Source organism: Euprymna scolopes, chromosome 29 (genome assembly GCF_053919585.1).
Source record: "Euprymna scolopes isolate OS-2025 chromosome 29, ASM5391958v1, whole genome shotgun sequence".
Lineage (NCBI taxonomy): Eukaryota > Metazoa > Mollusca > Cephalopoda > Sepiida > Sepiolidae > Euprymna > Euprymna scolopes.
This window is the reverse complement of record NC_136510.1, coordinates 65,408,688-65,423,638: the sequence shown is the minus strand read 5'-3', so window position 1 is coordinate 65,423,638 and position 14,951 is coordinate 65,408,688. Positions and strand designations below refer to the sequence as shown.

General features: G+C 30.7%; 1 protein-coding gene across 4 annotated transcripts in view; it reads right to left on the bottom strand.

The window, feature by feature from the left end:
- The window catches only part of LOC145252670 (uncharacterized), a 487,453-nt gene that overhangs the window by 237,617 nt on the left and 234,885 nt on the right, over positions 1-14,951 (bottom strand). For all 4 annotated transcript variants that reach the window (XM_080112454.1, XM_080112455.1, XM_080112457.1 and 1 more), the window contains exon 2: positions 5,922-5,960. In XM_080112454.1, coding sequence (XP_079968580.1) covers positions 5,922-5,960 — 39 coding nt within the window. The remainder of the gene's footprint in view (positions 1-5,921; positions 5,961-14,951) is intronic.

The window sequence follows — 14,951 nt, the reverse complement described above, 5'->3', positions numbered from 1 at the left end:
GCAATGAGCATAAACAAAAGTCAAGGTCAGACATTTAACACCATTGGCGTAGACTTGACATCAGACTGCTTCAGTCACGGTATGTTCTACGTCTCCATCAGCCGGACAGGAAGTTCAGAAAAACTCTACATTCTGGCTCCAAATCAAAGCAGCAGAAATGTAGTTTACCCTGAGGCTCTTCAGTGAAAAGTTCGAGAAATGGATATGAGGAAAAACTGACATGATCTGATTGTGGTAAGTTTTTAGTATTGAATGTGCAAGATAAAATTTAAGCAAGAGTTGAAAATTACTTCAATGAAAAATTTACTATGTAACATCAAGTAACCTTCCTTTTTGATGAAAATGTTTTGTGAAGTTCCTGATTGAATTTCAGTCACTACAAGAGGTAGTTAAAATGTTAATCACCTTATGCAATCGTTGCTCTTACAACATCAACTTACTGGAAAGGTGCCCACAGATTTTGGTACCCGAGTGCGCAACAAAGCTCCGTGCGAAGCACGGGTATCTTTGCTAGTATATATATATATATATATATATATATATATATATATATGCACATGAAGTTATGAAAAGTACATAGGGCCCAAGGAAGTTTGGCTGAACTGCTAGTAAATAAATAAAACTAAGCTTAATTGTACTTAATGTAAGTTCAAATAAGGGTTCTATTTTTTAGGGAAGAGAATCGTGATATGTTCTACTCTCAATAAAAGATGTTTTAGGAGAAAAAATATGTTATGAATTTCAAAAATGTATATGTATAATATATATATATATATATATATATATATATATATATATATATATATATATATATATATATATATATATATAATTCCTACTTAAAACTAACTTTTAGAATAAAACTGTCTGATTTTTCTAAATATTTTATTAAAGCATGTGTACATTTTTAAATATTTCAGTGATGCCAATAAATTTAAAATAAATTTTAAAAAATACCCAAAAACCTGCGAATAAAAGACGTTTTTTTAAAACATGGCAATATTGCTAGTGTTGGTCATTTATGAACTCCAGATTCCCGTTTAGGGATATGGGGTGTGGGAGGTGGGGCAGACAATAAAATTTCAGAACTTTTAATTTATGTTGTATTTTAAATCAGGAGGTGAGACAAAATGAGAGCATTCTTGGACCAGAAAATATACATTAAGTAAAATACAATCAAACAAATAAAATGAAAGTTAAATAAAAAGTGAACTATTTGTTGTGGTGGAACTAACCTAGGTTACCTACTAATAGACCATTCCAATCTCAATAAATACCAGGAGACTAAGCTGTAAGGTGTAAGTTATTATCCAGTGGACCAACCTAGGCCGTTCGTTGGCTACAATGAACAACCCACATATTGTATGTTTTGCAATGCATGTTGTTGCATTATTTTGGCGTTCTATTTTCTTTGTAACTCTTTAAGAGGGCTATAACAGTGGAAATGTCGGATTTCAAACTCACATAGGTCACTCAAATTTAAAATACCATCCAGCTTTCAAAAGAACTCACAACGAAAAGCTGAATTAAACCAAGCAAGTGTTCAGAAAACATTGATGAAAGGAAATAGAAGGAACTTTTGAAAACCAAATAAGTACGTGGACATAAAATTTGAATTGCAAACTCGTGAAAAGTAAGAATATTTTCATTTTTTTCTCTTCTTACGACATCTGGATGCACTTGTGAATATAAAAGATATAAAAAAAAGAGAATACAAATTATTTGTATATTTTTCTTGCATCATTAAATAAGTGTATCAACGAACTGTTTTATTTTATTTTTTTACTTCACAAAAAAAAGAAAAATTAATACGGTTTTCGGCCTTTATAGTTAACATTTTATTTCTGTTCTATCGGAAAAGACATTTGCTTAGAAAAAATATTGAATATTTCTGTTGACATATATATAATTGCATTGGGGGGGGCTTCATGTATGAAAAATACATTCTTTTTGGAAGAAGTATTCATTCCAAGGAATTTAAAACTGTATGTTCAACGTTCATTTGCTAAGGGATTAAAGGAAACAAATTACTGTTTCCTTTTCCCTCAGTTCTTCTAAAAATACTAAAAACTGGTTAATCTGAACACGGTTTTGTTAAATTTTTTTTAATTCACTATTTTCCCCATCATACAAAAATAGACCTCTTACAAAGTACATTGGAACAATTATTAAAACTGCAAACTGAACAACAATGTGCAGAGGAAAGACAACAACAACATCAACAGCAACAAGAACAACTAATGAGGCTAGAGACTCTGCAATATGAAAATCAACAGCACATGAAAGAGTTATAAAAAATAATGTGTATATACATAATTTACTTCTGTTCAAGAGGTGGAAATTAGGAGGCATGTCCTAACAAAATTAGAAAATGAACCAAACCTAACACTACAAAAGTTAATGGAAGACAACCAGAAAATAGAAGCTATTAAAAAAAGATTCAATGAATATCGACGCTGGAGTCATGCCGATAAAAAAGTAGACAAACAATTTAAAAAACACGTAAAAAATAAAACACAAGTCAGGGAAAAAGGACACACATATCGACACATAGCTCAGAAAGAATTTGAAGAAAGAAAAATCCCATCTCCATGTAATCGATGTGATGATTTGAATTGCGTTAAGGATTGTCCATAATTATCAAGAAAATGCTTAATATGTATATAAAAAAAAATAGGACACAAAGGTACTCATTGCAGAAATAAAATTAAATACAAAACAACAGTGTGTATGATGGAGACTGAAAATAATGAAGAAAGGTTGCAAAAATATATGTGTCTATAACAATTCATGATAAAGAAATAAAAATGCAACTTGATTCAGGTTCAGACCTTTCGATAGTAAATTTAAATACATGGCAGAAATTGAATAAACCCACAAGGCTGAGAACAGGCAAGACAGCAAAGGTCATTAAAGGTATGCAAATAAACTTTGAAGGTGAATTTTTAGCGAATGTCACATTATTGGGGAAAACAAATGTATTAAAGACTTATGTATTAAGAAATACCACTAACCTATTGGGGTCGGACTGGATTCATGAATTTAAAATATGGAACCAGCCAAACAATAATTTTTGCAAAACGAAAATAAAAAGTACAACAAACGCACATGCCTTGAAAAACAAATTAAAAGGGAACTTTGTTCTAAGCCACCAAAAACTAAACAGAAGGCGCAAACAAACCAATACTGTTGTAGACCGAACAAAAGTAGCTCTCCCCTAACGAGAACAGTGCGTGACCACAAACCAAGAAACCAAAATCAGGCAGAGTACTCTTTTGCTAGTCTTAAAGGGACAACACCCTTGCCAACTGACCCAGTCGTAAATGTCTACGCAACTGCAAGCAATTTTTCAACAGATACGAAAACTTCAGCTACACTGCAACGGGTACCAGTCGCAACTGTATTTTTCCCAGTATTGGAACATTATTTACCGAGAGTCAACGTCACTCAAGGATATGTGCTGCAAATTAACAGCACTATTTTTCCACAATATGAAACAAATGCCGGACCATTTTACCAGGCACCTTTTAAAAATAGATAGAAGCTCGCTCAATATATGTTCCCATGACATAAGCTGACATATATTCGGTGGATTTTTAACAGTATTTTGTATAGTTTTTTATTTTTAACTCTTTTTCCCAAACTTACTGTGTTCAACAGAGAGTCTGGCGCCATTTTTAATGTTTAAATACACCGGTAAACACTGTATGTTTTTCGAGCTGAATAAAGATGTTACATCAAATAAAAACACTAAAAAATTACCCAGTTAGGTAGAAAAGTAACTTATCTTGCCTTTGATAACATTTATTTGTTATATATTTGATATTTGACAACTTTTTCGAATTTATGTGTATAGTAATAAAAACCCGGTAATTCTATTTTTCTGCAAATATATTTAACATTTGTTATTAAAAGAACATTTTTAATTATTTGACGATCATAATGCATCATAACTCAGGGTGAAACGGTCATCTTGAAATATCTGTAATAAACGCGCTAATCAGTGTAAACAAATTGATATCTTTTGAAATCAGCCCCGAGTTAATATAAAGAAACAGTCATAATAATATTTTTTATTTAATTAAACATATCTTTTGTAAAAGAAATTTAAAAAAAAACAAAAGACAAATCAATTCAAAGGTTTCATGTAATATTTTGAAATAGTGCCGGGTCGAATTTTCTGAAGATTGTCTAAAGTTAATATTAACTTTTTCTTCTCTCTTTCCACTTTTTAACTACATCAACAATCTATCTAAGTGTGAGAAAAGATGCCTTATTTTCCAGGCTGTTTCCCGCTAAAAGCAAATATATGGTCGATGCAGAAACCTTTTTTATTCATACAAGATTGATTGAGAGAATGATTTAAATATAAACCAACTCACTGACAATCATGTCATCAACTATTGCAAAGAAAATCATCATTAAACATAAAAAATAACATTCCATTGACTTTAGTCGTTCAGTTTGTTGCATATGCAGACATGAATGCACGAATTGCATTGATATTTATATGAGTCACATAAAACATGGCACTTTTTTATTGGATCGTTGAATATTGAAGACTATTTTTTTTCAAACAGATTATGAAAAAAATAATCAATGAATAATTATTGATAAAAAATAAATTAAAATAATCAATTAAATAATAATTATTAATAAAAAATCAATTAAATAATTAAAGTTATTCAATAGAATAAATATACGAAACCGAAACAAAAATGTAGAGTATAAAGTAAATAAAATTTTGTCCTTTTCTTAAAAACTGGATTTGATAATCGTAATTTTTGGTAAAACTTGAGTTTCTCTCTATTAAAAAACATACTAGAAACATTAGTAATCGTCATTGCAATATACATATTTATTTTTGTTTCATAGATAACACATTGTCACACGACAAAAAGGCAAATAGCTGAGCCCACCCTTAAATGGTGTCTCAATTTAAAATTTTATTTGCAGGTTAGTGAGTACAGGAGTGGCACTCTTCTCGACAACGCAAAACACAAAAAGTAGACGTAAACAATCTTGATTTCTCCTCAACCAAAATAAAAGTGATATATTTTTATTTTTTTCTAATGAAATATTTCAACATTGCAGAATTTAATTATTGCATCATCACTGCTATTTTTTTTTTACAGTGAATATATCCCATGTTATTTTCTCAGAAATAAGTCATATGACTATGCAGTTCATATCGCTACACACCTAGAAAACAGAGCTATTAAATCTGACATAGTAATATGGGGCAAGACGGAAAAAGAATCAACCTTAATAGAAGTTGGCATCATCAAAGATTTTGTGCTAAACAAAACTGTGAGGGAGAACATAACGAAATATCAAAATCTTCTTATGTATAAGACATAATATCAAGATCTTCTTATGTTCGACATGAAAAGAAACTGGAATCTCAGGAAGATCTCTATCATTCCAGTAATTATAGGAGCAACTAGAGCCATGAAAAAGAATTTCAAAAACTAACTATAAAATATATCCGGTATACCAAGTGCAAGAGAGATACAAACACTTGCAGTTAGAATCTTAAAAAGATCTCTCAGTTGGAATGTATGATAGTGGGTGAATGTTTGGTATTTGGTAGGATATCCCATCCCCCGGCTAGAACAAAATGATAATATTAATAAACCATATAAAATTGAAATATAAATGTATCCGTTAATGCATTTTTACCTACATTGGCATTATAGTAAAACAATTTTTTAGAATGCACAATCATTAACCAACATCTTTTGCTTTTTCTTAACACTTAATAGTAAGTTAATATTTTCTGAAACATCTCATCTGAAATCTCCCAATATTGTTGATGTTATCCATTCTTCTGATCATAATCTGACAATGTTATTAGCAGAAAATATGCACACAGGTTTCAGTCTTTCATATGTTGCAGCCATAATTCAAGCAATACTCACCTTGTGATGTTGGTTCTTGACTTTTGCTTCTTGTGTATTCTAAAAATAGAAAAAAGCATTTAGTCACTCAGTGTCTCAATTCAAATAATTTCATCAATTTTGGTTTCTGTTTCGGTGTGGAAATCGTATTTGCATAACTGTTTATTACCCTTAACCTTTGCTCTTTGATTCTAACCTCACCTTTGACCTTTACACTACATTTTAGTTATTTTGTTTTAATTTTTGGAAGGAGAATTTATTTTGGTTTCATCAATTTTATATTATTTGGAAATGAAGAGTTGGCGATTAAATCACGTTTTTACACCGGTTCTTGCCAGATCACCAAAGTTAAGCAATATTGGAGCTGATCAGTACTTAGATAGGCGATCATTTTGGAATACTAGGTGTTGCAATCAAACACTTTATTCTGGTGCATAAACGACATATAAGCACCCTATCATGCTTAATGCTTACTCGATCAAACTGAATTAGAATGAGAAAGAAACTTTGAAGAAATAAACTTTTTTCATATAAGAAAATAGAAACAAATACAGGATTCAAATAAAATATTAATCTTAGAAATTAATAAAAGTTTTTCTCCTACAAATATCAAGGTAAGACAGAAGATTGTTTTGGAATTTGCATATATCTAACCCTTGTAAAAGGGGAACTCTAGATTTCCTCTCCTCTGGCTAAGAATAGAACAGATACTGCACATTGATCCTAATCTGAAAGCCGAGAACAAATCATATAGGAATATTTAATTCGTCTGAAGACACTAGAAATATGCTTATTTTGAGCCCTTATTAAATGCTATATGTGAGCTCGTCGGTCAGAGGTTGTTGTCTATTAATCTAATCTAGCATTTCTCGAATGGATTTCCCTAAAATCCTAACCCGACGCTCCACAAAACGCTTCTAAGGTTCTTCAAAAAAAAAAAAGGTAAGCTAATGCACTTGTGACTTCAATTTTTAATTTCATTTCATGTATGAGTAATATGACTAAACATGTACAATATATTCTTGGTTCTTATAATATAGACATCATCTTAATGTCTTAATGTTATTAAAAATAAGTATCAATCATTGAGATTATATATTTAATGATACGCATACGACGCCAGTGGGAAACTGCCTTCACTAAAATAAAATAAAATAAAATAAAATAAAATAAATAAATAAATAAAATAATAATAATAATAATAATAATAATAATAATAATAATAATAATAATAATAATAAAAACTGCCTTCACTAGTCAGTGGCCATGAGATTTTGCCTTGATTTGCCTTATGTTTTTTTTTTTATAAAGGAGTCACTACTTATCAAGGCCAGGAGGCCACTCGAGGATAAGAGTTCATCAGTGGGAAAATGTTGTAGTAATAGTTAGTAGTGGAAATTTGGTAAATTGGATTACTTAAGGAGATGGCTCATCAAGAACTTGTTCACATTAGACTTGAAGAAGATCAAATTGTAGTCAGTTGGAAAGCATAAAAACGGAACAGAGTTCAATAGGCGTGTAGTTCTAAGGAAGAAGCTTTGTTCATGGAATCTACGTTTAAGTTTAGCCACAGATAAAGAGTGGGGGAAATTATTGATAGTCGTTTCAGATAGACGAGTGTTTTTCATGAAATTCAGGCTAGAGGGGGATCATAGATTGGAGCTCAGACGAGCACTTGCCATGAAAATAATGATCAAGTAGAGACAGGCTCACAATGTCTCTTCTGTGGGAAAGAGGTTGCAGGGAAGTTGCAGGCATCCCCAGTAGGCTATGAAATCTATTTTGAACTCAAGGCAGGATAAGCTACTTCTAACAGCTCCTGCCCTGATGTGGCAACGGTACTCCATCCTTGGATGCACTTAGCTTTTATGCAGGTAGAGAATTGCATCAGCAGTGAAATATCTACTTAAGCGGTAGAAAGATCCCATCGTTTTTTCAGCAGCCTGGGCAATGGATTTGATGTACATGTTCCATCTCAGATCAGGAGTAAAGGTCAGACTTAGAAGCTTGTCAAAACATGGAGTCTTCCCAAGACGAGAACCATTCATTTCAATTGATGCCAGACGGTGATGATAATTCTTTTCAATATTGTCAGTAAAGGATAAATAAATAATAGAATAGAAATCGTCTGTCTGTGTTCTGTTTACATTTTTATTGTATGATATTGATTATTTATGTTTATTTTTTATGTTTAAGTTTAGAAGATTTTATATGAATGAAACCACTCTTTAAAATTCAGCTATTAAGTTGCATTCTTTTGGAGGTTGAAGGCGTCAGTGTGGATAACACTCAATATCCAATTGTGAATTCCTTAGGACTTCTACCTAGTTATGACTAATGGAACAAGATAAAATATTATAAATAAATAGAATGATTTTTATTTAGCAATGTCAAAAAATATTATTTAGCAATGTCAAAAAAATGTTATTTAGCAATGTCAAAAAAATGTTATTTAGCAATGTCAAAAAATATTCTTTAACAATGTCAAAAAATATTATTTAGCAATGTCAAAAAAATATTATTTAGAATGTCAAAAAATATTATTTAGCAATGTCAAAAAAATATTATTTAGCAATGTCAAAAAATGTTATTTAGCAATGTCAAAAAATATCACAAAAGAATCATTAATTCTTTCTTAAACCAATTATTCAAAAATAAATACAAGAATCGTTTCAAAGGTAAGGCCTAATATATTTCACTAAAAAAAAAATAAAACATTGAAGAGCTACGACGACTGGAGTAGTATCATTAAAACGAGCAACCTTATGTTTGCCAGAATTTATTTTTCTACATAGTCACCAACATTCTCAATGCAGTTTTGCTAGCCTCTTTTTTATGCTCGGCTTCGTAAACATTTAACAGACGCCCATGAATGTTGATTGGTTCAATTTTTTCTGCTTGGAGAAATTCAATGATGCATATCTGCTTCTAATAGTGTTGCTTTCTTAGAGTCTCACACCGTCATTATTTGGAGATGAAACTTTCACATCATGAATGCATAGGTTTAGTCACCATAACAATGGAATTCTCTGATCAATGAAAAAAAATAGGAGACATTATTTTTTAAACGTCCCCTGAGAAAAATATTGTATATAATTTTGTTTTTGCACATGAGTTTCTTAAGACAAGTACTTTACCACAACATTTAATAAATCCCGGGCTTAATAACACAACTATTTTTAGGACAAATTCGAATTTATTCATGAACATAGCATGCTTACATGTTGACAAACTAATTTCAACATTTCTGTAACAATTTATGACCATTTTTGTAGAACAATTTGTTTTTGACTCTAAAATAGACCTCATTTTCTAATATCACTTCTTCATTGGAGCTAAAACTTTTGCCATCAAGTATTCTTTTGGGGTCTGCAAAAGGTCAGTCGTCACGTGGGACCAGAGTTAAAGAATAGGGTCTGTGCAAAAGTAGTTCTTTCATCGTTGTGATCGACTTTTGATATGGTGCATTGTATTTGTGCACTTTCTCTTCTTCATTTGTGAACTGTTTTTTGCAATTTCTTTTTTCTAACGCACAAATAATGCTATAAAACATTTGGTATTAATGGTTCTTCCTTTCTCAAGGTAATTGATAAACAAAATACCTTGCTCATCTCAAAATATGGAGGACAAAACTTTGCCTGCTGATGTTTGCATCTTTAGTTGCTTTGGATAGCTTTCATCTACTGCTGTTCACTCTGGTGACTTTGGAATGAAATGGTCGATGCATGTCTTATCCATTGTCACATATTAATGCAAACATTCGTTTTTGTTGCATGAAAACAGTTGCATATAGCGCTTGGAATGATTGACGTTTTGTTGTGAACATGAGACTTCAGCATCATTTGTATCTTTTTGATCGCATTTAAAGTCAGAATACCATCTCTTAACTGTTGTTTATGACAGAGTAGAATCTTAATAACACTTATTACGTCATTATTTTGCTCGAACAGTATTTTTTTTTATCAGCTTAAATGTTTTATAAACACATGAAATTGCAGTAGCTTCACATAAATGACTACACTTTATAAACTCATAATCCGATTGCGTTAAAATTTTGACACATAGCATTTAAAGATTAGTACTTTATAAAATCACATGGTTTTTTATTAGTGGTGCCATCTATATGTCAGGCCTGAAACTTATTTGAGTGATGTGTTATGTTAATGGCTATGCAAGTTTAAAAAGTTTTTCATCTATTGATCTAAAGGATATATACTCAGCTGCCAGAAAAAAACATTAAATATTTCTTTAAGAAAAGATGCCGGGTAGAATTCAAGTCACTAACAAACAAAATTCATGTGTTTTTTTTTTTTGGGGGGGGGTGCAGCTTTTTAATGAAGAGGCAGGGCTTATTGTGATGCACATAAATTAATAAAATAAATTTTCATTTCTTTTCTTCAGAGTCGAACTAAACTGAACGAATTTTTCGGTTTAAAACTTTGATCCATAATCTGGTCTCAGAATGTCTTACCTATGAATTCGACAAAAAAGAAATACAATTAAATTTTATATCAAGCTATATTTAGACATAAATAATAAAAAAATTAGCAAAGAGATTTGTAACTTGCTTAGTAGTTGTGACTTTCTCCAGAGAGAGAGAGAGAGAGAGAGAGAGAGAGAGAGAGAGAGAGAGAGAGAGAAGGGGAGAGAGAGAGCACCCAAAAAAAAACAACAGAGAGTACTTATTACATATCAACGACATGATTAGCAAAGGGAATAAAATGTATATAAAAAAAGAACATAGTCGTTAACATAGCATAGATCGACTAAAAGAAAGCATTCGAAAACATAGTTGAATATTAAAAAAATATTGAAAATCGCAAACAAAACTGATAACTTCAGAGAAAAAGAAAAAACTGGAAACATGGAGACTACAACAGACAACAGGAGGACAACATCTGGTAGAGGTAAGGATAAAGAGAAGCATTTTCCAGGGAAATTACCAACTGTTTTGATTAGTGAGATCGCTGGCAATGACGCGTGTTATAGGTAAATAAATAAATATTATCTACCAAATTTGTTTTCAATGAAAAATCAATAGAATTAATTTCATTTCAATATTTCATCAGAAATCTGAGCAACAGGCTAAATTAAGTTGATTAATTGACAATCCCTTCCTCCCAATCATAACCATTTAAATATTCACGAATGAAAGGTGAAGATTTTAATTATTAATTCAAACAACAAAAAGAAGAAGAGGAAACTATTTTCATGGAGACGCCGCTTATTTCCGTTATATTTATTTTCTTAGGAAACTTATGAATGATGTCAAAAGCTTTTTTTTAACTGATACCATAATAAAAACATTAAGTTTTAATCCTTTCCTAAGCGAAAAGGGTGCCGTATTACTCACTAACATTGGTCACTAATCAGTCAACCTCTTACAGCCACCTAAACACACGGCAAGTTCTTATTTGAATGACCCGAGAAAAAGGCAAAGATGCTTTCACTTTGACAGGGTCAGGAACTCTCTTATTTGAGTTGCTAGCACAGCATAAAATAATTGCGGTTCTTTAAAGAAGACCTTGTTAACGATTTCGCTTTGAAAATGTAAGTGCGGAGGGCGAATAAAGTGAACTTAGCCCTTTGGAGATGGCAAAAGGAAATACACACAGGTACACTTTATGGCTGGGAGTATAGTTCACAGTGGACGGGGAGGGGAGAGGGAACAAAAACGTCCCCGCCTTTACCTTCTCTTCTTTTTCTCTACCCTTTTTGCTCCGAATAAACGAACCTAGTGTCAACTTCCTCCCCATCCGGTTTAAAGATGCTAACAACACGAATTGATGAAAAATCCGATGGTTAAAATATTCATCTACCAACTCTGCATGCAACAATCGACGTTAGCTACCCCCGAGAGAGGGAGGATAGTGTTCTGGAGGCCCTATTTTGAGTCAGCTTATTTAAGCTATCCGACGTTACCCAGAGACACAGAAAACAAAATGGAAGTGTAAAAAAAAATGTGTATTTTAAAACTTCTGTCTCTTTCTACCCGTCGTTAACCTCCTTTCCATCCATCGCTAAGCTCCTATATCTTACTCTGAAGACCAAGAAAGTGTATTTTAGTTCAAATTCAAGTTTCAGATCAAAGATCGATGCAAAAAAATCACTCAAAATACCGCTTCTTCTCCTCCTCCTCCTCCTCCTCCAATCGACTTCATTGATTGTTTATTCTATCCGACCCGATAATTCTAGTAATTCCTAATAAAAACTTATAAGAGATTTATAGTTTATTGTCATTGGATAATCAACAGAGATTATTATCCAATGGATTCGTTGCGTTTGTTACGACTGGAAAATGCACATAGAGACGGACAACTTATAAATTGTCAGTTATAATACTTCAGTCAAATTGTTTCCTCTTTTAAATTAAGAAAAAAAAATAAAATAAAATAAAACAGATATTTGTTTGTATATTTCAGAAGAAAGACTTAAAAACAACTTCTGATTGCTGAAACACTGAGGCAAATGTTGCTTGAAGCCACTAAAATTATGAATACTAGTGGCGGCCAACGTTTTCTTAATTTTACATATAAACAAACGTTTTATTGCAAATCAAATAGTTTACTTGGCTGATTAAGGTAATTCACTAAAGTCATTATTCGATGATAAACTTCAGCTTGGGGGGGGGGAGATATCTGTGACTATTTTGACTTTTGAAGATACGGAAATAATCTTCTCCCGTCCAACGCTATACTACGGTTCTTAAGTTATAGAGAATGATTCCAACTTCCCTTAAACAACATTCTGTCGAGTGAATCTCTGTTTCAAAGAGATTCACTCGACAGAAATCTTGAACAACATCACCTAAACAACGAATACTAATAAAATAAAATGGTAATTTTATAACATTTTTTTCACTTAAATTTATTAACCAACAAGACAAAATATTTAACTTTAAGACATGTATTAAAATATGAAACTAATATTTTAATACAACAAAAAAAAAAAAAAAGAAAACGGCATAGTTACAAAAAAAGTAAAATGTAATTATCATTTATTAACAAAACTATGCCGTAAAAAAATGCCGTAAAAAATACCGTAAAAATGCCGTAATAATTACATTTGACGTTCAACATTAGATTTAAAAATAAAAATGTATAAGTTTGCGAAAAAGAAACGGCATAGTTGATTTTTTTTATTATTTAACAGTGTATGTTTAACTATAATAATTTATTCATGAAATATAAAATTACTGATTCAATTCAATGATTTTATATTAATATTAGTAAATATAGATTAGATAATGATATAATATTAGTAAATATAGATTAGATAATGATTCGAACAAGCATTAGGTATATCAGAATCTTTGTGGAATTTTTGACACCCCTAACAGAAAACTGCGAATAAAATATACAAACTCGTAGTTTCTCTTTTAAAAGTGGGTTGTTTATTTATTTTTTTTTTTATGACATATACTTCCAAAGTAAACTATTAAAGTTGTTTAAAAAATAATAGAAATATTATTTTTTATTTAAAAAAACAGTGTTTACAAAGTGCCTGCACGCGTTCATGCAGCCATGTTTTTTACGTAATGAAATCAATTGATTTTACGAATTAATTTTTTTCAATTTTTAAACTTTAAAAATCTATAAAAAATTTTCTATTAGTTGAATTTTTACGATATTTTCAGGGTCAATGTGAAATGTTATACTCTTTCCAATAAACTGAATATAATATTTTAGACAAACGTTTTTTTTTAATTCACCGTCCCATTTTAAAATGTCTATTAAAAAGTAAATAATTTACACACCAAAGTTTTATATATCACAAATTGAAGATAAAAGATCAATAAATAAAATATTCTAATTTAAAACAACAAAAAAAAGAAGTGTTTTTTTTTTGGGAGGGGGATTTACCTGTAAAGTCCAAAGTGTAAAACCTTTTTTTTTTAAACCACGTTGATTTTTTTTAAGTGAAAGCTCGTGTGATGCTTACATGGTCACGTAAATATCAGCTGCTGACGACAATTTTTCTATTTCATTCAATGTTTTCTTTTTAGATATTAAAAAAATTCACTCGATAAAGTAGAAATAAAATATAATATTTAAAACTCATGTATTTCATTAAGAGAATAAAAAATCGGTAGAGTGGGTTTATTTTTAAACGGCAAAAACTATTAAGTGAATGTGTTCAGTTTGAACTACAGTGGCCCCAAAATACTAATTTTGGTTTACAGCATGCAATAGAAAGAGACATTAATTGTGACACGTAGTGCCACCGAAGATTCAACACGAAAAAAAGTAGATATTTGTTTCCTTTATTTCAACTGTGAAAAACATCGGATTGCGTGTTTTTTTAAATACTTGCTTAAAAAAGTATTTTATTTAAAAAAGGATATGGAATATAAAATATAAATATGGATAAATTCTTAACAATAAAGAATGGAAGTACTTATTGAATAGTATCTTTTATAAGTAAGTGATTTGTTGGAATTTGTATATTTTTTTATAATCGAAGTAAGTAAAATTTCGTTGATTTTCTTTAAATCTTTTTTAAAGAAAACCGATTTAAAAAACAAATATTGCATGATTTGCTTTTAAACCTGTTATTTTTTTTAATTTTGGTCTTTGCTCCTTTAACTGAAAAAAAAATGGGGTTTGAATTACATTTTTCAAGTAGTTATAAGCTTTGAAAGATAGTAAGTTGAATTATTAAAGTTTTAATGGCCGCTTCTGATATACCTAGCAAAGCACCATTTTTCCGTAATTTTTGATGGAGGGTATATTGTGTGTGTGTGTATATATATATATATATATATATATATGTGTGTGTGTGTGTGTGTGTATTAGCAAGTCGCCCTACTTTGCCTAGCCATAAGATACACTTAAATATATTTTAGTTGATGCAGATTTCGTATTTATTATTATAGAGTCGATTCTCTATCGATCATTATATTGTACCCAGTATATAGTAGTGATTTCAAATGTAAAAAACCTATGAATTGGTTGTCATCAGCTAGAATCAAAATCAAAGCATTCACTTCTCCAGTATATTTGTGACCATCTGTACTATGTCTTCATACAAATAAAAACTTGAAAATTAGTT